The sequence below is a fragment of the Rhinatrema bivittatum genome, chromosome 4 (genome assembly GCF_901001135.1).
Source record: "Rhinatrema bivittatum chromosome 4, aRhiBiv1.1, whole genome shotgun sequence".
In the NCBI taxonomy this organism is placed as follows: domain Eukaryota; kingdom Metazoa; phylum Chordata; class Amphibia; order Gymnophiona; family Rhinatrematidae; genus Rhinatrema; species Rhinatrema bivittatum.
Genome location: NC_042618.1, coordinates 194,555,784 through 194,576,616, shown reverse-complemented (window position 1 = coordinate 194,576,616; position 20,833 = coordinate 194,555,784). Strand labels below are relative to the sequence as shown.

At 46.8% G+C, this 20,833-nt stretch overlaps 1 protein-coding gene across 3 annotated transcripts in view; it reads right to left on the bottom strand.

Annotated features, from left to right (window-relative positions):
• The window catches only part of PPM1M (protein phosphatase, Mg2+/Mn2+ dependent 1M), a 110,433-nt gene extending 105,732 nt beyond the window's left edge, over positions 1-4,701 (bottom strand). For 2 of the 3 annotated variants that reach the window (XM_029599483.1, XM_029599485.1), the window contains exon 1: positions 4,290-4,700. In XM_029599483.1, coding sequence (XP_029455343.1) covers positions 4,290-4,531 — 242 coding nt within the window. In that variant the 5' untranslated portion in view covers positions 4,532-4,700. Of the gene's footprint in view, positions 1-4,289 lie in introns of all 3 variants that reach the window. The other variant, XM_029599484.1, reaches the window with a different exon arrangement.
• Between the last annotated feature and the right edge of the window lie 16,132 nt (positions 4,702-20,833).

Below are 20,833 nucleotides of genomic sequence, written 5' to 3'. Positions count from 1 at the left end.
CTCATCTGAAGGATCATGGGAAAATACTTCATGAATTCTCAACTGGGGGGGGACCATTTGGTATCACCACGGAAGAGCGGGGCAAATTTATTTCCTACATTCTTTCTTCAGAATGAAGCAATCCCCAGTGGGGAGATGCGCATCCACCATCTGCTGAGACGGAGAATACTGGCGGGTTGAGGTCACTGCAGGGGTTTATATACTGTGATGTCAGCTTGCTCTGTCTCCATCTACTGGTAGAGGTGCATAACCCACTTATTCTGGATTCATCTGACTGGATACTAAGAAATTTGCACTTGACCACATTAAATTTATTTAATTTCATCTTCCATTTAGATGCCCAGTTTCCCATTCTGGAAAGGTCTTTCTGCAGTTCTTCACAGTCTACTTTTGATTACTTTTAATATATTTTTTGTATGATCTTCAAATTTGATCACATCAGTTGTTGCTCCCTTTTCCAGATCATTAATGAAAAAGTTAAACAATGGTCCCAATAAAGATACCGAAGGTACTTCATTATCTACAAAAGGGCCCATATTTAAGTCCTATGCTTCATTTCCTATCTTTAAGCCAGTAGAATTGACGATTGGGACAACTATCAACCAATATCCAATTTGTCTTTCCTCTCAAAAGTACTCAAAAAAGCAATGTTATCCCAACTTGTAAACCACTTGGAAGACCATGATATTCTTTTCCCAAATCAATTTGGATTTAGGAAACATTGTTCAACTGAGACATTACTCATCTCATTAATGGACTCTGTTTTATGAGGGTTTGATGCTGATGAATCACATTTCCTTGTGCTAATTGACCTAACGGCTGCCTTTGACAATATGGATCATACCCTATTGTGCCATCAGTTGAGCAACATTGGGATCGATGGTAGTGTTCTCAGATGGTTCTCTTCATTTCTATCTAATACAACATTCCAAGTCAAATTGAGAAATGACATATCTGATACTTTCTATCGGGCCAATGCAGTAAAGTGCGCTCAGGCTGAGCGCACTGTTAGCCCCTGTTTGGCCGCACGTTTTCAATGTGCTATTTTTACCCCTTATACAGTAAGGGGTAATAGCGCGTGGAAAACGCGCTGCCAACCCCCCCGAAACTAATAGCACCCGCAACCTGCAAATGCATGTTGATGGGCTTATTAGTCATTCCTGCACGATACAGAAAGTAAAATGTGCAGCGAAGCCACACATTTTACTTTCAGAAATGAATGCCTGTCAAAGGCAGGAGTTAATTTCGGCCGACACCGGGAAAGTGTACAGAAAAGCAGAAAAAAAACTGCTTTTCTGTACACCCTCTGACTTAATATCAGAGATATTAAGTCGGAGGCCCCAAAAATAAAAAAAAATAAAAAATCTGCCCGCGGCCTGTGGGTTGGAAGACGGACGCTCAATTTTACAGGCGTCCGTTTTCCGAACCCGTGGCTGTCAACCACTCGAGAACTGATACCGGTAAAATTGAGCGTCGGCTGTCAAACCCGCTGACAGACGCCCTTCTGTCAAAAAGGAGGCGCTAGGGCGCGCTAGTGTCCCTAGCACCTCCTTTTACCGCAGGCCCTAATTTGCATACAGGCGGATACTGAATCGTGTGCCCAGGACACTGGCCTGTGCGCTCGCTGTCTCTCCCGCGACTTTTACTGTATCAGCCCGTATATTAATACAGATGTCCCTCAAGGCTCAGCTCTCTTGGTAAAACCTATCAACATTTAAATGCTCCCGCTGTGTAAATCGCTGGCCAGTTTAGGAATTACATTCTTCTTGTATGCTGATAACATACAGTTTTACACTCCATTCTCCAAATTATTTGAAAAGACAGTATCGACATTTTCCAGCTATATGAAAGCAATACAGCAAGAACTATCACAACTTAAACTAACACTAAACCCTAAAAAGACTAAAATCATTTGGCTAAGTAGAAACTCTTCTTTAGTTAAACCACAGACCCTAGACCTGGGTAATTTTCAAATTACTCCCTCAAATCAAGTACAGGACTTAGGTATTCAGCTAGATGAGAACCTTACTATGAAAAACACAAATAAATACAGATTATGCCAAGTTGCAAGTATTGCATCAGTTGAAACTTAACTTCCAACTGTACTGCAAACTAATAAACTTCCAACTGTACTGCAAACTAATATTCTCAAACCTAGACTACTGTAACTCCTTATTAATCAGTTTTCCTGCATTTCTCTTAAAACCATTCAAATTACAAAATGCCTCAGGAAGACTTTTCTTAAGAACTAGGAAATTTGATCACATCTCACCCTCGCTGATCTCACTGAACTGGCTGCCAGTACAATCCTGAATCTATTTTAAAGTATTATTGTTAATATTCAAAATCATTAATTCCAGCAATACCAGTATGATAGGAGTGACATTACAACCAAACACACTGCAGTGAACACTAAGATCTCAAAATAAAGGACTACTGATTGTTCCCACAATACAGAGCACACATCTGACGCAAATAAGAGATCATATGTTCTCCATTGCGGGCCCAAAATTTTGGAATTCTCTACCTGAAATGTTACCTTTGATACCAGATAAAAAGATTTAAATGTGAGCTAAAATCATGGCTATTCAAAAATGCATACATCCTAGCATAAAAACATCAGAAAGTAGAGATCTACTGTAACAAGGAGGACAAGAGATACTAAGTGAAACATGAAGAATAAATTAACAACAGATTGTAAGAATTTCAATACAATGTACTGACATGTGAAATTTGTTATATCATTTTATTTTAATTTCCTGTCTGTGTCCTAGATCTTTAGTCATTATATATTGGAACATTTCAATGGATAGATGTTAATGAGTGTTTACGAATACTACTTCTGTTACTGTCATTATTTACTGATTTACAACTATGAATGATACTGTTATAAACTGTTGTGATTTTTACTTGTAAAGCCAATATATAAAATATCTAAATAAATGCATAAAATAAATAAAAAATTAATCTACAGTAAGACTGCCTCTCATCCCATGACTTTTCTAGGGAAACTGTAACCCATGACTCAGTGGAGTGAATTTTCACCTTCTGGAATATGGCCAGTTAATACTTAGCAGGCCGATTCAGAAAAACATGCGGGAGAGCTGGGGAACGCCCGCTCTCCCGACGTGCGCACAGGCCACTCTCCTGGGCGCGCGATTCAGGAGGGTGGCCTATGCAAATGAGGGCCTGCGGTAAAAAAAGGCGCTAGGGACACTAGCGCCTCTTTTCTGACGGGCGCAGCGGCTGTCAGCGAGTTTAACAGCCGATGCTCAATTTTGCCGGCATCGGTTCTCAAACCCGCTGACAGCAATGGGTTCAGAAACCGGACGCCGGCAAAATTGAGCATCTGGTTTTTAACCCGTGAGCAGATTTAAAAATGTTTTTTTAAATTATTTTAAACTTTTAGGACCTCCGACTTAATATCGCCATGATATTAAGTTGGAGAGTGCACAGAAAAGCAGTTTTTACTGCTTTTCTGTGCGCTTCCCCAGCACCGACAAATTAACGCCTACCTTTGGGTAGGTGCTAATTTCTGAAAGTAAAATGTGCGGCTTGGCTGTACATTTTACTTTCTGCATTGTGCGGGAATAACTAACAAGGCCATCAACATACATTTGCATGTTGCGGGCACTATTAGTTTCGGGGGGGGGGGGGGTTGGACGCGCGTTTTTGACGCGCTATTACCCCTTACTGAATAAGTTAGTTAATAATAGTTAATAAGCCCATTAGTTAGCCAACTAGATCCCTTTGAAAACTGGCCAGGCTCAGACTGCACATACATCAGGTTTTGTAAAGAGGCTTTGGTAGAAAACTGCTGCTGCAATAGTTGGGCTAGATTCCAGGTGAGTGGGTGTCTAAGCGTGTTATAAAATAGGAAAAATCCCCAGGTAGTTGCAAATGAAGGACCATGGTGATGTTGTTCAGAAGAGGCTATTTCCCACTGAGTTAAAAGCCCAAAGGAGCAGGAACTTGTTCCCCTCCAACTGCCCCAAAGGGAAATATATGTGGAAAAACTAAAATATTTCATACATGTTTTAAGTAAAAGCAAAAGACGTGCAAAAAATATAAAAATGCATCAGACAAATGAAAAAAAGAAAAAAAAAGTCACATGAATTCAGAAACCCAGCTTAGATAGGCAATAATGAATGAAATACTGAAAGCAAAAGGCACCTGTGCAGGACAGGGATGCCCTGGTAACTGGCGGTACCTCAAACACACAATAACGACCACTTATTGAAGTTACTAGGCACAGAGAATCAGCGAGACCGGCCAAAGGGGGCCCTTACTCTGCATAGCCGGAGCTCCAGAGAAGGGGATGGTCCTGAGGGGAAGAATAAATCGGTCTGCTATCTACTTCCGTCCCCTCCCCTTTCCAGGCAACCGCGGCCAGGAACCGGGGCCTCCGGTACGCCACTTCCCGCGGGGACCGAACCGGTTCTAGCTCTGCCTTTGGTGGGGCGGGCAGGCCTTCGCGTGCCGTGACTCCGCTTTTAAAAGAAAAACGTTTCCTCAACCAGTCCAAAGACATGAAAAACTTCAGACATCGGGCTCCCTCCACCCCGGCTTCGGCGACAGCAAATTGTCTCAAAAAAGGGGCGGAAAATGAAAGCACAAATCAGCCTTGGCCTGAAGTAAAACAAATCTGAGCAGCCACTACCGGTTCAGCCACAGGCGTAAAAGAATGTGCGGGCACGTGACCGCGCTGGAATGGGCTCGGCTTCCTACTTTCTCTCCGATAAACTACGCCCCCCGGACCTTGCTTTGAAATAGCGCGTGCCGTTGGGCAAAATCGAAGCATATGGTGGCAGGGTAACGCTTTCACTTTTAGGCGGATCGCTAAAACCTGGCCCGGCCTGGAGCTCCTTTCATAATTTCAGCGTCCAGTCTGGTTTAGTTTGTTTTAATTATAAGCGACATTCAGGGCTTTCTTACTAAAGGTTTTCTCCCATTGTATATTTCGCGTCTCTGGCAAAAAATAGTTAATGAATGAGCTATGCCCACACTGCAGGCATGATTTACCAGCGTCTTTTTTTCCCATTCTGTGGGATGGGGTTACCCCATCCCTGGTGTTCACTGTCTGCACCCCAGGGTCATAAAAGTTTGTTTTTTTTTACTCTTTGAGGCTGACACCTCACCAGGCTAACTCTTAAAACAGTCTCTTTGCCTCAGGGTCTGGCTTCTTGTTTGGGCGGGGGGAAAGGAGATCCTTTCAGGCCCCAAAGTATTCTCTAAGCAACAGGCTGGGGTCTCACAGTCGTCTTACAGCAAAAAAAGTAAAATTTCTCAAAACAAACCCGAGATAACCACCCTGCACCTAAGGAGTGAGCTACAGAAGTGGAGTCCTTGGCTTAGTTCAGAAATCCCAGGCAAGAAGGAGCCCGCCTCCGGTAGGCCAAAATCAAAGCAAAAATCTCCTTCTTTCAACAAAACTAAACCCACAGAGGGGAATGTCCATCCTAGCATCCTCAAAATAAGGGAGTTATACCAAATGGAACCTCCTCTCATCCTTCCAACCTATTCTGTCCCTAGCTAAAAGATCACTGGTAATGTGCCTGAAGGGGCCATTACAGGGGCAAAAATGCTTTGTAAATCAACTCAGACTGGGAAGGGTTAGTTGAGAGCTAGTGAGGCAGCAGCAGGAGCTCCAGCCTCCAGCTCAACAAAATTATTAATAATAATTAAGCATCAGGAGCTAGTTACAAGTCTTTTTAATATTCATGTCTGTCCTTTGTCCACACAATTTAAAATACAAAATATTCATTTTTATAATCAGTTTAGTTTTTATTTAAAAAATGTGATAAAGTGATTTAAGTCAACTCATTTTTTAATTATTTTTGCTGTCTGCTTTAGTTAACTAGAATTTCACAGGGTGAAGAAAGAACATTATGGCCATCTGAAAACGGGGATGCTGGCTTGGGTAAAATTATTTGATTTCCTAGCATGTGGTTAGATGGATTCAGAACCACTGGGTTATGCACCTCTACCAGCAGATGGAGATGGAGCAAACCTTGACGTTACAGTATATATAATCCTGCAGTGACATCAGCCTGCCAGCATTCTCCATCTCCAGCAGATGGTGGACATGCATCTCCCTACTGGGAATTGCTTCAGATTTTGGAAGGAGAAATAAAAGGACAATTAAATTCACCCCGCTCTTCTGTGGGGAAACCAAATGGGCCATCCCCTAGTTGAGAATTCCTGAGGTGATTTCCGTTGTCCCTCAGATGTGCGCCTTGGTCCGGTAGCTGGTTTTTCAGTGGATGTGGACTTAGCTGATTGTACAGCTTAAAGGCAGCAGTGCAAGAAGCCAAGCACAGTGGTGACGGCAGATGCCCTTTCCCCCGCAGCCGGAAGCCGTCTCTGTACTCAGCCAGGAAGGGCTGAGCTCGGTTAAGTTTTAATTTAAAAAAAAAAAAGCTTACAGAGACAGTGAAGGAAGATTGTTCAGGGATTCCCCTTCTCCGGTCTCTGAGCTTGGTGCATCATTCCGACGGTCGTCCCGCTCCGAAGGAGGTTCACAGACGGGGGCAGTCTGATGGGTTGAGCAGCCCTAGGACCCGCTCTGAGGTTTTTCCACTGCACGCTACGGGGTTGGCTGTACCAGTGTTTTTTCACGCTTTTGCCTACGCGTTCAAATGCCCTCTGTCGGACGTCAGTTCAGCGGTGCGGCTCTGTATGCATCCAGGTTTTCAATGCTTAGTTGAGAGTCTGCTTGGACATCCAGGTTAAGTGGCATCCAGCTTGGACATGGGCTTATCCTGTGCGCACAAATTGGGTATATATTAGTGTGCGCTTAAGCTGAGACTCCTAGTTCTTGGACGCATATATTAAAAAAGATAGAATGGTGCCTATAATGAAGAAGCCTAAGCATCTTGCCTTATGGACCACCTGTCATATTTGGGTGTCTCAGCCTGGCGAGCCCTCTAACTTGTGCCAGCACTGTTTAGAGGATCAGTGAGAATTATCTTCCTCTGATTTTACTAAGCCAGCTTCTGTCCAGCCTGATGAAGTTATGGGTAAAGATGTGTCAGGAGAAATGCCTGATTGAGACTCCCTTGACTAGCTCCTCAGCAGGGTGTCGGCAGCTCAGTGGGTACCACAGAAGTGCCACCTGGTTTTGGCATGGATCCTTCTGCCTTTTCTTGGGTAGAATTCTTTCAGGGTTTGCAGTCCTTTCTTCAGGCACACACCTCAGCTCTGTCCAATCCTGTCAGGTCAGTTCCTCAGGCAGTGGCCTCGCCCTCTTCTGGTACTACGTTTAAGCGCCAAAGGACTCCTCGAGCTACAGGTGTTCCTGACAGGAATCCAAAGGGCACTGATGATGAGGCACATCCTGACTCTGGAAGATGGGGAAATTCCTCTGGGATTAAAACCATATAGGACTATGTTGCAGTTCCCCAGACATTGAACATGCTGGGAGTTCCTGGAGCAGATTCCATGGCTGAGCCAAAGAAAAATCCCATTTTGATCTCTTTGTGTAAAGCCTCTTGTTTTTTCCTGGTTATGGAGGCCATTCAAGAATTGATTGATCTTGAATGGGATGTCCCGGAGGCAAATTTTAAGGGGGGGGGGGGGGTGGGGGGGGGGGGGGGGGGGGGGGGGGGGGGTCGGACCTTGGAAGGCCTGTACCCCCTGGATCCAGTGGTGAGAGAGCATTTGCATTTCCCAAAAGTGGATGCGCTGGTCTGTGCCATTTCTAAATAGATGACTATCCCTGTGGACTGAGGAGCGGCCTTGAAGGATGTGCATGATAGGAGAATTGAGGCCATCCTTAAGCAAGCATTTGAAGCAGTGGCAATGACCTTGTAGATAGCTTCCTGTTGTTCCCTGGTGGCTCGCTCTTGTTTGCTTCTCTCTCAGGAGGTTGATGACTCTGGAGTGTCTTCCAGGGCAGATACGGCACCTGCCGCCAACTTTTCAGAGAATAAGTCCGATCTCTGGAGGCTAGAGTGGCAGACCTGGAGGAGCTGAGGTAGACAGAGAGGTATATAGATGAGACCTTCAGGGACATAGTAGCCAAGTCCCAACTTCAGACTGGCAGCCCTGGTGCCGCCTTGGAGAAAGAAGGTCTCATGATTGGAGAGCATCAACCTGGTGCAGCAGGAAAGGATCCTGTAGCAAGGACCTGCTCTCCAGGTGGTGCATTGTCTTTTCGCACCGATGATGTGTCTCCAAGGGCTACTGCCCAGGAGGGAAGGGTTAGGTCAGCCGTCATAGTTGGTGATTTGATTATTAGGAATGTAGACAGCCAGATGGCTGGTAGGCGTGAGGATCACCTGGCAACATGCCTACCTGGTGGGAAGGTGGCGGACCTCACGCGTCACCTAGATAGGATTTTAGATAGTGTTGGGGAGGAGCTGGCTGTCGTGGTACATGTGGGCACCAAAGACTTAGGAAAATGTGGGAGGGAGGTTCTGGAAGCCAAATTTAGGCTCTTAGGTAGAAAGCTTAAATCCAGAACCTCCAGGGTAGCATTCTCTGAAATGCTCCCTGTTCCACGTGCAGGTCCCCAGAGGCAGGCAGAGCTCCGGAGTCTCAATGCGTGGATGAGACGATGGTGCAAGGAAGAGGGATTCAGTTTTGTAAGGAACCGGGGAACCTTATGGGGAAGGGAGAGTCTCTTCTGAAGGGATGGGATCCACCTTAGCCAGGGTGGAACCAGACTGCTGGCGCTAACCTTTAAAAAGGAGATAGAGCATCTTTTAAACTAGAGCAAAAGGGAAAGCCGACAGTCACTCAGCAGTGCATGGTTCGGAGGGAGGTATCTTCAAAGGATACTAACAACGCATTAGAATTAGGGCATCCCAACAGTGAGGTTCCAATAATAAGAAGAGTAGTCCAAGTGTCTGTAACTAAAAACTCACCTGAGCTAAAAAACATTCTAACTTATCCCTATCAATTAAAAAGCAGAATGAAAATACAAACAAAAAGCAAACTTTGAAATGTTGGTATGCTAATGCCAGAAGTCTAAGAAATAAGATTTATTTTATATTTATTTATTTAAAAGCTTTTTTAGACCAGTATTCATGGGTGCATCATATCAGTTTACAGAGAACTTGAACATAATACAAGGAACAGGGTGAGCAAAACTTGGAGGGGGTATAATATTTGATTACAATGAACATAATGAATTGTTTACAATGAGCATGATTGAGTTGAAAAGAACATGATTGAGGTACGGGGAAGGGGGGAAAGGAGGATTGAGGGGAGAACAGGTGAAATAATTTAGTGCAAACAAAGGTTAGGGGGTGCAGTGCTACATGAAGAGAGGTAACGGTGGTGGGGCCACTTGGCAATAGTGATCATAATGTTGCGTCCTGGTCGCAACCCTCGCGACTGGACCCTTACCTCTTCCCGGCGAGGGAGACGCCGGCCGGACCGCAGATTCCCCGGGCCTGCTTGGGCCTACATCGCGGCATCCCCACGAGGGAGACGCCGCCAAACACCATGATAACTCTGCCCCTTAGGCTCGCACGCACGCGCAGAGGGAACTCTTTTAAAGGGCCTCTGGCGCGAAAGACAGAGCCAGCCCCCTCGCTGACGTCAGACGCCGAGGGGGATTTAAACTCGGCGTCTGACCCATGTCCTTCGCCTTGCAACGCGGTCGACTCACTTGAGTGAAGAGTTGCTGATCCTGAACCTGCCTGCCTGATCCTGCCTGCCTGCTTGATCCCGATTCTGCCTGATCCTGACCCAGCCTGATACTGATCCTGAGCCTGTTTCGTCCTGCCTGCTTAGTCCGCCTTCCCGTTCCAGTCCGTGGTGAGGAACCAATCTTCGGAGTGTCTTCTGGTCTTGATCCTGGTCTGTTCTCTCGTCTACGTCTTCAGCTGCCTGCCTTGATCCTGGTCTGTTCCCTCGTCCACGTCTTCAGCTGCCTGCCCTGAACCTGGTCTGTTCTCTGGTTGCCGCCTCCAGCTGTTCTCCTAAGTCCCAGCGGTCCAGGCCTCCACAGGACCCGCCTGGAGGGGTCACGGACTTTCAGGGTGAAGATCGTCGGCCTTCTGCAACGACACCGCCTTCCGACCTATTCCATCTGTGGAGAACTACTTCTTCCCTTCTTCGCCGGTCGGACCAAGGATCCACTTCCTGACTCACAACAGTTTGCAAAGCCATGGATCCGGCAGACCTTGCGGGTCTCCAGGCCATACCCAGAATAGCGCAGCGTATACAGCAGCAACAACACTGCTTAGACGCCTTGGCAGCCACCGTGGAGCGCTTGGCTAATCGATTAGATGCCGCACCCCCGGAACCGGCCCAGGAACAAGTACCGCCTCCGGTGGTGACCATTCACGCCCCCACCCAGCTACCAGCCCCGTCTCGCTTTTCAGGGGAGTCGAAAGCCTGTCGGGGTTTCCTGAACCAGTGCTTCGTGCGGTTCTCCTTGCTACCCACACAGTTCCCCACAGACTCGGTCAAGGTGGCCTACATCTTCTCCCTTTTGGATGGATGGGCGTTGAACTGGGCATCTCCCATGTGGGAGCGGAATGACACCATGTTAAACGATCTCTCCCTGTTTGTGGAGAACTTCAAGTTGGCGTTCGACGAACCTGCACGCGTGGCTTCCGCAACCTCGGAGTTGCTTCAGCTACGGCAGGGGGCTCGTCCCCTGGCGGAGTATGCCCTGGAATTTCGTACCCTGGCCATGGAGGTTGGTTGGCGCGATGACGCCCTGCGTGGAATATTTTTAGAAGGCCTCGCGGCAAGGATTAAGGATGAGTTAGCAGCCCGAGATCTTCCCGAGGACCTCAACGCGCTAATTGAGGTAGCAGGGCACATAGATCGGCGTCTCCAACAAAGGGCTAGGGAGGCGTGGCCTCTGCGTCGGATGGCTCCTCTGGCTCCAACCTTTTCCAGGCCGCTGGCACCTGCAACCAAGAACGTCTCTGTACCCCCAGAGTATCCTGCGGAGGAGCCCATGCAACTGGGGCGTACCTCTCCCGAGGAGAAGCGGCATTATCGAAACCTGGGATTATGCCTCTACTGTGGCGGGAAGGGCCACTTCCTGGCCCAGTGTAAGGAACGAGCGGAAAACACCCGAGCCTAGCTGAAACCGGGGAGCTACTCCTAGGCTGTATCAACGCAGCTCCTCAATGTACTGTACCGATAACCCTGAAATATCCTGGAGGCTCTTTCAAGACTCTAGCCTTCATCGATTCCAGTGCAGGTGGGAATTTTATCCTTCACGAGTTAGTACAACAGCTCCAGATTCCCTCACTGTCTCGCAGGCCACCGCTGCGGATCACATCCATCCATGGCACGGTGCTCCCAGGAAGTATTTCAACTGTTACTGCTCCACTCACTCTACAGACCGGAATTTTGCACTCGCAGATCTCTTTCCTAATTCTTGAAAAAGCAATACATCCGGTGGTCCTCGGACTACCCTGGTTGCAACAACATTCCCCGTTAATCCATTGGGACTCTTTGCAAATCACCCTGTGGAGTCCTCATTGCTTCCAAAACTGTATCAAGACGCTTCTGGTCCAACGAGTAACACTGGCACAGACTGACGTGCTACTACTGGCGCCCTATGAAGAGTTCTTAGACGTGTTTTCAAAGGAAAAAGCCGAGATCCTGCCACAACATCACCCATTCGATTGTGCGATAGAACTCTTACCCGGAACAACACCACCCCGGGGGAGGGTGTATCCCTTATCTCAACCTGAGACCCAGGCAATGTCTGAGTATATCACCGAGAACCTTGCCAAGGGGTTCATCCGTCCCTTCAAGTCCCCCGCCGGGGCGGGATTCTTTTTCGTAGGGAAAAAGGATGGGTCCCTGAGACCTTGTATCGATTACCGGGGGTTAAATGCCATTACCAAGAAGGACCGCTACCCACTTCCGTTAATTCCCGAACTCTTGGACAAGCTGCAGGGAGCCAGAATTTTCACCAAATTGGACTTAAGAGGAGCATACAACCTGGTCAGAATCCGTCCCGGGGACGAATGGAAGACAGCCTTTAACACGCGGGACGGGCACTATGAGTACTTGGTAATGCCTTTTGGATTATGTAACGCACCAGCAGTCTTCCAGCACTTAATGAATGAAGTACTTCGTGAACTGTTGTATTCTTCGGTGATCGTATATTTAGATGATGTTCTTATCTACTCCCGGGACTTAACTTCCCACCGTCGGCACGTCAAACAAGTGCTGCAGATCCTCAGAGACAATCACCTGTATGCAAAGCTAGAGAAGTGCATATTTGAACGGGACTCGTTGCCGTTTTTGGGATACATCATCTCTGCAACGGGGTTCCACATGGACCCGGAGAAGGTATCAGCCATCAGGAATTGGCCTCGTCCCACAGGCTTGAAGGCCGTACAACGCTTTTTGGGGTTCGCAAACTTCTATAGACACTTCATACCTCAATATTCCCAATTAGTGGCGCCATTGACTGCCCTGACCAAGAAGGGGGTGGATGCTCGAGTCTGGCCAAACGAGGCTTGCTTGGCCTTCCTGCTTGAGACTTGCTTACACCACCCAGATCCACTTCGACCATTCATTGTGGAGGTGGACGCGTCAAATGTAGCAGTCGGCGCGGTACTATGCCAAAGTTCAAGCACGGGACGACTACTACCCTGCTCATACTTCTCCAAGAAGTTTACACCCGCAGAATGCAATTACAGTATTGGGGATAAAGAACTGCTGGCCATCAAGCTGGCATTTGAAGAATGGAGACAGTGGCTGGAGGGAGCCAGTCACCCCATCACAGTGTATACGGATCACAAAAACTTGGAGTTTCTATGCCGAGCTCAATGTTTAAACCCTAGGCAGGCTCGCTGGTCTCTGTTCTTCAATCGATTTGATTTTACTCTCAGGTACCGTCCAGCTTCTAAAAATGTCCGAGCAGATGCATTATCCCGTAACTCTATACTGGAAGAAAAGGACGACCAGCCACTGTACATCATAGATCCTGCCAAGATCAACTTGTCCAGCACCACGGTAACTGCTCTTGGGAGAGTGGTTGTTCCTCGCAGGGATTGCAAGAGGGTCTTAATTTGGGCTCATGATTCCCTCACGGGCGGACACGCAGGTAGAGAGAGGACCCTCGACCTTCTCAACCGCTATTACTGGTGGCCAAACGTGCAGCAAGATGTTCGGCTGTACGTGGATTCATGTCCTGTATGTGCCAGGCAGAAGCCATTAAACGGCCGCCCCTTGGGCCTTTTACAACCCTTACCGGTGCCTGCAGAGCCCTGGACCCATATAGCCACCGATTTTGTGGTAGACCTGCCACTCTCCGAGGGAAACACAGTAATTTGGGTCACAGTAGACCCCTTTTCTAAAATGGTTCACCTGGTGCCCCTGCCCAAGCTCCTGTCGGCACCCGAACTGGCTCTGTTATTTTCACAACACATCTTCCGAGCCCACGGCCTCCCGCAAAGCATAGTATCTGACCGCGGGTCCCAGTTCACGGCCCGGTATTAGCGAGCACTATGCAAAACGTTTGGAGTACAGCTGAACCTATCCACAGCCTTCCACCCTCAGAGCCATGGGCAGACGGAGCGAATGAATCGCTCATTGAAGACCTTTCTCCGCAGCTTTGCAACAGAGAGACAGAACAACTGGACGTCACTACTTCCATGGGCTGAGTTTTCTTATAAATATCACACCCACTCTGTTATTGGGAAATCCCCCTTTCAGATTGTTTTTGGTCGACAACTCAGGCCTCCAGTACCAGTGCCAATGCCTGTTCCTTCTCCGGCGGCTCAATCATCAGCCCTCCAGTTACATAATCTTTGGAGAACCGTACAACAAAAACTCTCAACTGCGACCAGGATAGCACAGAGGGTGGCCGATCGACATCGGCGCCCTGCACCAGTCTTTCTACCTGGTGATAAAGTCTGGTTGAGCACTAAGAATCTTCATCTACGTGTGCCGTCCCGGAAGTTGGCACCCAGGTACTGTGGCCCGTTTCGGGTGGCAGAAAGGATAGGCCTGGAATCCTACAGGCTTCGCCTACCATCCACAATGCATGTCCACAATGTCTTCCACGTATCTTTGCTGAAACCGGTGGTGCTCTCTTGGTTCCATCATCCAATACCTGACCCTGTCCCTTCTCCGATACAGGACGATGCTACCTATCAAGTGCGTGAAGTACTGGACGTCCGCTTTCACCATCGTCGTTGGGACTACCTTCTGGCCTGGGTGGGATGTGGTCCCGAGGACAACACCTGGAAGCCCGCTCGAAACATTCTGGATAAGGCCCTGCTGCTCCAGTTTCACCAAGATAACCCTGGGAAGCTGGGCCCTCTACAGAGGGGGCGTAAGAGGGGGGGTACTGTTGCGGTCCTGGTCGCGACCGGACCCTTACCTCTTCCCGGCAAGGGAGACGCCGGCCGGACCGCAGATTCCCGTTCCAGTCCGTGGTGAGGAACCAATCTTCGGAGTGTCTTCTGGTCTTGATCCTGGTCTGTTATCTCGTCTACGTCTTCAGCTGCCTGCCTTGATCCTGGTCTGTTCCCTCGTCCACATCTTCAGCTGCCTGCCCTGAACCTGGTCTGTTCTCTCGTTGCTGCCTCTAGCCGCTCTCCTAAGTCCCAGCGGCCCGGGTCCCTACGGGCTCCTCCTGGGGGGACCGCGGGCTTCCAGGGCAAAGCCACCCAAGTCCCAGTGGTCCGGGCCTCCACAGGACACGCCTGGAGGGGTCACGGATTTCCAGGGTGAAGATCGCGGCCTTCTGCAACGACACTGCCTAACGACCTATTCCATCTGCGGAAAACTACTTCTTCCCTTCTTCGTCGGTCGGACCAAGGATCCACTTCCTGACTCACAACACATAATATGATCAAATTTGCTTTAATGACTGGAAGGGGGACAGTAAGCAAATCCACGGCTCTCGTGCTAAACTTTCAAAAGGGAAACTTTGATAAAATGAGAAAAATTGTTAGGAAAAAACTGAAAGGAGCAGCTACAAAAGTAAAAAGGTGGAAAGAAGGCAAAACGATTACCGGCATGGTTAAAAGGGGAGGTGAAAGAAGCTATTTTAGCCAAAAGATCTTCATTCAAAAATTGGAATAAGGATCCAACAGAAGAAAATAGGATAATGCATAAACGTTGGCAAGTTAAATGTAAGACATTGATAAGACAGGCTAAGAGAGAATTTGAAAAGAAGTTGGCCGTAGAGGCAAAAACTCACAGTAAAAACTTTTTAAAATATATCCGAAGCAGAAAGCCTGTGAGGGAGTCAGTTGGACCATTAGATGGTCGAGGGGTTAAAGGGGCACTTAGAGAAGATAAGGCCATCACAGAAAGATTAAATGATTTCTTTTCTTCGGTGTGTACTGAAGAGGATGTTGGGGAGGTACCCGTACTGGAGAAGGTTTTCATGGGTAATGATTCATATGGACTGAACCAAATCATGGTGAACCTAGAAGATGTGGTAGACCTGATTGACAAACTTAAGAGTAGTAAATCACCTGGACCGGATGGTATACACCCCAGAGTTCTGAAGGAACTAAAAAATGAAATTTCAGACCTATTAGTAAAAATTTGTAACCTGTCATTAAAATCATCCATTGTACCTGAAGACTGGAGGATAGCTAATGAAACCCCCATATTTAAAAAGGGCTCCAGGGGCGATCCGGGAAACTACAGACCGGTTAGCCTGACTTCAGTGCCAGGAAAAATAGTGGAAAGTATTCTAAACATCAAAATCACAGAACATATAGAAAGACATGGTTTAATGGAACAAAGTCAGCATGGCTTTACTCAAAGCAAGTCTTCCCTCACAAATCTGCTTCACTTTTTTGAAGGAGTTAATAAACATGTGGATAAAGGTGAACCTGTAGATGTAGTGTACTTGGATTTTCAGAAGGCATTTGACAAAGTTCCTCATGAGAGGCTTCTAGGAAAAATAAAAAGTCAGGGGATAGGTGGCGATGTCCTTTCGTGGATTACAAACTGGCTAAAAGACAGGAAACAGAGAGTAGGATTAAATGGACAATTTTCTCAGTGGAAGGGTGTGGGCAGTGAGGTGCCTCAGGGATCTGTATTGGGACCCTTACTTTTCAATATATTTATAAATGATCTGGAAAGAAATACGACAAGTGAGGTAATCAAATTTGCAGATGATACAAAATTGTCCAGAGTAGTTAAATCACAAGCAGATTGTGATAAATTGCAGGAAGACCTTGTGAGGCTGGAAAATTGGGCATCAAAATGGCAGATGAAATTTAATGTGGACAAGTGCAAGGTGATGCATATAGGGAAAAATAACCCATGTTATAGTTACACAATGTTAGGTTCCATATTAGGTGCTACTACCCAAGAAAGAGATCTAGGCGTCATAGTGGATAACACATTGAAATCGTCGGTTCAGTGTGCTGCGGCAGTCAAAAAAGCAAAAAGAATGTTGGGAATTATTAGAAAGGGAATGGTGAATAAAACGGAAAATGTCATAATGCCTCTGTATCGCTCCATGGTGAGACCGCACCTTGAATACTTTGTACAATTCTGGTCACCGCATCTCAAAAAAGATATAATTGCGATGGAGAAGGGCTACCAAAATGATAAAGGGAATGGAACACCTCCCCTATGAGGAAAGACTAAAGAGGTTAGGACTTTTCAGCTTGGAGAAGAGACGACTGAGGGGGATATGATAGAGATGTTTAAAATCATGAGAGGTCGGATCCAAGATGGCGGACGCATAGTCTGCAGTGTGAACACCGTCGGGCTGAATTCCTAAAAGAATTACCTGATATTTGTTTTCTCCTGAATGGGAAGGAAAAGGAAACCTCGAGCCGGGAACTTCCCTGCAGTACCCGCTCCTGCTACCTTGACTGGCCCGATGGACGCGCACATTCTGCGAAGCAGCCCGATATCGGGGCCTCAGCCGCTGGAGGGAGGGGGAGGGGAATTCGAGCTCCCCTCTCTCCCTGGCTCAATTTCGTCTTTGAGCCCCGAAGAGAGATTGCCACCCGAAAATCCTGGTCTCGCCAGGAGCAACCGTGAAATGGAGGGAATGCCGATGGCCCACGCGGCAGTTGGGGCGTTTACAGCAGGGTCCATATCGGCGGCATTGGCGGTGGAGAGCTCAGGATACACCCTGGCCCAACGGCAGGATATCGAGCAAGGAGCTAGACCGAAGGAACCAGGTCTAGTCAGCAAAGGTACTGTTCCCAAGCAATTTGGTGGGATTTCAGTTTTAACTTCAGTAACAAGGCCTTCTGTCTTCACTTTGGAGAACATCTGGGACGCTATTTTGGAGTTGAAAGCTCTGATAACTCAGCAAGTTTTTATCTTAACCTTGAAATGTGGGGACCTGGAGAGTAAAATGACTGAGATATCTAATGTGACAACTGAATATGAACAACAATTAATATCGGTAAGGGTTCAATCTAACTCTGTACAACAGACGCAAACAGCATTAATAAAGGAAAATATAAATTTGAACATGAGGATAGAAGCGCTAGAGAATTCTGTAAGAAACAGGAAACTCAGATTGATAAACTTTCCAAAATTGCCGTTAATTCCTCCCAGGGAGATGTTCAAGAGGTACCTGGTAGAGGTATTGAAGGTTCCGGAAAATGTGATTCCTCCGGTTTCAAAAATATATTACTTACCACAGTTAAAAAAAGGCTCCTGAGAATCAGCGTGGAGATCAGGTTGAAGATGAGGTGTTCACACCATTAATACCAGTGAGTGAGCCTACTTTAGATGTGTCTGCATTGCTGGAGACCTCTGACACAGAGATGGCTGTACCCGCTTCTTTAATTGTAACCTTAACTTTAGAACCGGATAAAGAATGGTTATTAAAACTGTATTTCCGTCATAGAACCGAGCAGTTCCTGCACTACAAGGTTAAAATATTTCCAGACGTAGCCAGGCAGACTCAAAAGAAAAGAAGACAGTTTTTGTTAATGCGTACACAAGTTCAACAAATTGGGGGAGTATTTTTCCTTAAGTTCCCATGCAAATGCATAATTAAATATCAAAATAAATCTTATGTTTTTTATGATCCTCCCCAACTTACCCAGTTTTTGGTTGGGAAAATACAACCTGCTGTACTTGATGGGAATCCCAAGGCATAATATACTTGAAATCTCATTATATAACGGCTGTTTTTGTGACTATTGCTATTTTCTTATAAATATTTTCTCTAGGTCGAGAGATGGATCCTCCTTATTTTGAGGACTAGAATTTAAAGATTGAGAGTAAATATGTAATGTATGTATGGTACATGTTAAAATTGTTTCTTTGATAATATGGAGATACTCTCATATCTTTTATTATTTTTCTGTTAAGATGAAATGTCTTGTATAATTAAAAATTGCATAAATAAAAAATAAAAAAATCATGAGAGGTCTAGAACGGGTAGATGTGAATCGGTTATTTACTCTTTCGGATAGGAGAAAGACTAGGGGGCACTCCATGAAGTTAGCATGAGGCACATTTAAAACTAATCGGAGAAAGTTCTTTTTCACTCAACGCACAATTAAACTCTGGAATTTGTTGCCAGAGGATGTGGTTAGTGCAGTTAGTATAGCTGTGTTTAAAAAAGGATTGGATAAGTTCTTGGAGGAGAAGTCCATTACCTGCTATTAAGTTCACTTAGAGAATAGCCACTGCCATTAGCAATGGTAACATGGAATAGACTTAGTTTTTGGGTACTTGCCAGGTTCTTATGGCCTGGATTGGCCACTGTTAGAAACAGGATGCTGGGCTTGATGGACCCTTGGTCTGACCCAGTATGGCATTTTCTTATGTTCTTATATTCTTATGATCTCCTGCTCCGGGCCGTCCTCCCGCTCCCGGGCCGTCGGCTGCCACTAATCAAAATGGCGCCGATGGCCCTTTGCCCTTACCATGTGACAGGGTATCCGTGCCATTGGACGGATCCTGTCACATGGTAGGAGCACTGGATGGCCGGCGCCATCTTGTGCTCCTACCATGTGACAGGGGCTGACCAATGGCACCGATAGCCCCTGTGACATAGTAAGGGCAAAGGCTATCGGCACCATTTTGAATACTGACAGCCGACGGTCCGAGTGCAGGAGGTCGCTCCCGGACCCCCGCTGGACTTTTGGCAAGTCTTGTCGGGGTCAGGAGAGTCCCCCAAGACTTGCCAAAAGCCCTGGTGGTCCAGCGGGGGTCTGGGAGCGATCTCCTGCACTCGGGCCATCGGCTGCAAGTAATCAAAATGGTGCCGATAGCCTTTGCCCTTACTATGTCACAGGGGCTACCGGTGCCATTGGTCAGCCCCTGTCACATGGTAGGAGCACAAGATGTCACCGGCCATCCAGTGCTCCTACCATGTGACAGGATCCGGCCAATGGCACGGATATCCTGTCACATGGTAAGGGCAAAGGGCCATCAGCGCCATTTTGATTAGTGGCAGCCGACGGCCCGGGAGCGGGAGCGGGAGGACAGCCCGGAGCGGGAGATCACTCCCGGGACCCCCACTGGACCACCAGGTTCCTGTAAAAAGTTTTTTGGGGGGTCAGGAGGGTGGGGGAAGCTAAGGGGTTACTTTTAAAGGGTCGGGGTGGGTTTAGGGGTTATTTTTGTGTGCCGTTTTTCCCGCCCTCCCCCAAAATGATAAGGGAACCCCCACAATCAATATCGTGGGGTTTTCCTATCGTTTTGGGGGAGCCCCCAACTTCTGACGATTTTGAAAATATCGACAATATTTTCAATCGTCCAAAGCCCGATTCACATCCCTATTACTTAGTGCAGTAACAGAGTCCATGACTACAAAAAAAACAGATTCCTAGAAATTATGATATCAAAATCCGGTGTTAGGACATAAGAATTGTCCGGCATCAGACCATCCAGATAATAATATCACGAAAGTATATGCCACTCTTATAAGAAAGTGGTCTTAGAACAGCAAATAAACAACATAGCAAAAAAAAAAAGAACTAGAAGCAAGATAGAACAAAGGTAAGTGTCAAGCAAATATCAAGTAAAAACAAATAGCAAAGCAAATATACTCACGATTATAGAAGAAAGTTATTCACCGTCTTCAGTCGATCGTCTTCTATGTGACTCAAGTAACCTACTCGACACCGCGTAGTCCCCTCTGTAGCTTAAGTATTTTAACTCGACACTACGGTCCCCAGTAGTTCAAGTATCTTAACTCGACACTACTAACTTCACTTAACCCTCAATTATTCCTGCAGAGACTGCTGTAAAAATAATAACAGAAGAAAGTAGAGGTCGTCACCCCATTTCTTCTAAACTTTAAAAAAACTGCTCCTTCTCCTCTTAACCATCCTCTGCTACCAGAAATGTTAATCTGGTTTCTTAAATAAGCATTCTAGGCAGTCTTTTTTAGAATTAAACAAAAAGTATTTATTAGCAAGAGGAGTAAAGGAACAACTACAGAATCTTACTAAACATACACACAAGATTCTGAAGGGACTGGGATCAGATCTCTGCTAGCTGCCTGCAAAGTAGCAAACAAAAGATACCAGCCACTTATCATCTGCATCAGTCACACCTTTATACCTTTTCCTATCTTGAACACATCAGCATTTCTTCTTTGACCATACAAGGTAATTCCTCTGCCTTTCTTTGTGTATTACTTTCCTGTGTCCTGAGTACACATCCAACACAGGGCCTCATTTTCTAAAGTATCGCAGGCCTGCAATACTTTAGAAGATGAGGGGCGGGGGGCCGAAACGGGGGGGAGGGCCTGCGCTAGCCGGCAGCGATCGCACCGTCGCGGTGCAATCGCTGCCGGTTTCGCACCCAATAGCGCCACCATAGGAGGTGTAGCTATTGGGAGCGAAAGCTACCACAAAAAGGCACTTACCTTTTCGCTGTCCGTGGCGTCGGCGCAGAGTCGGCCCCGGTGACGCCCCGACTCCTTCTCTTCCAGGGCCAA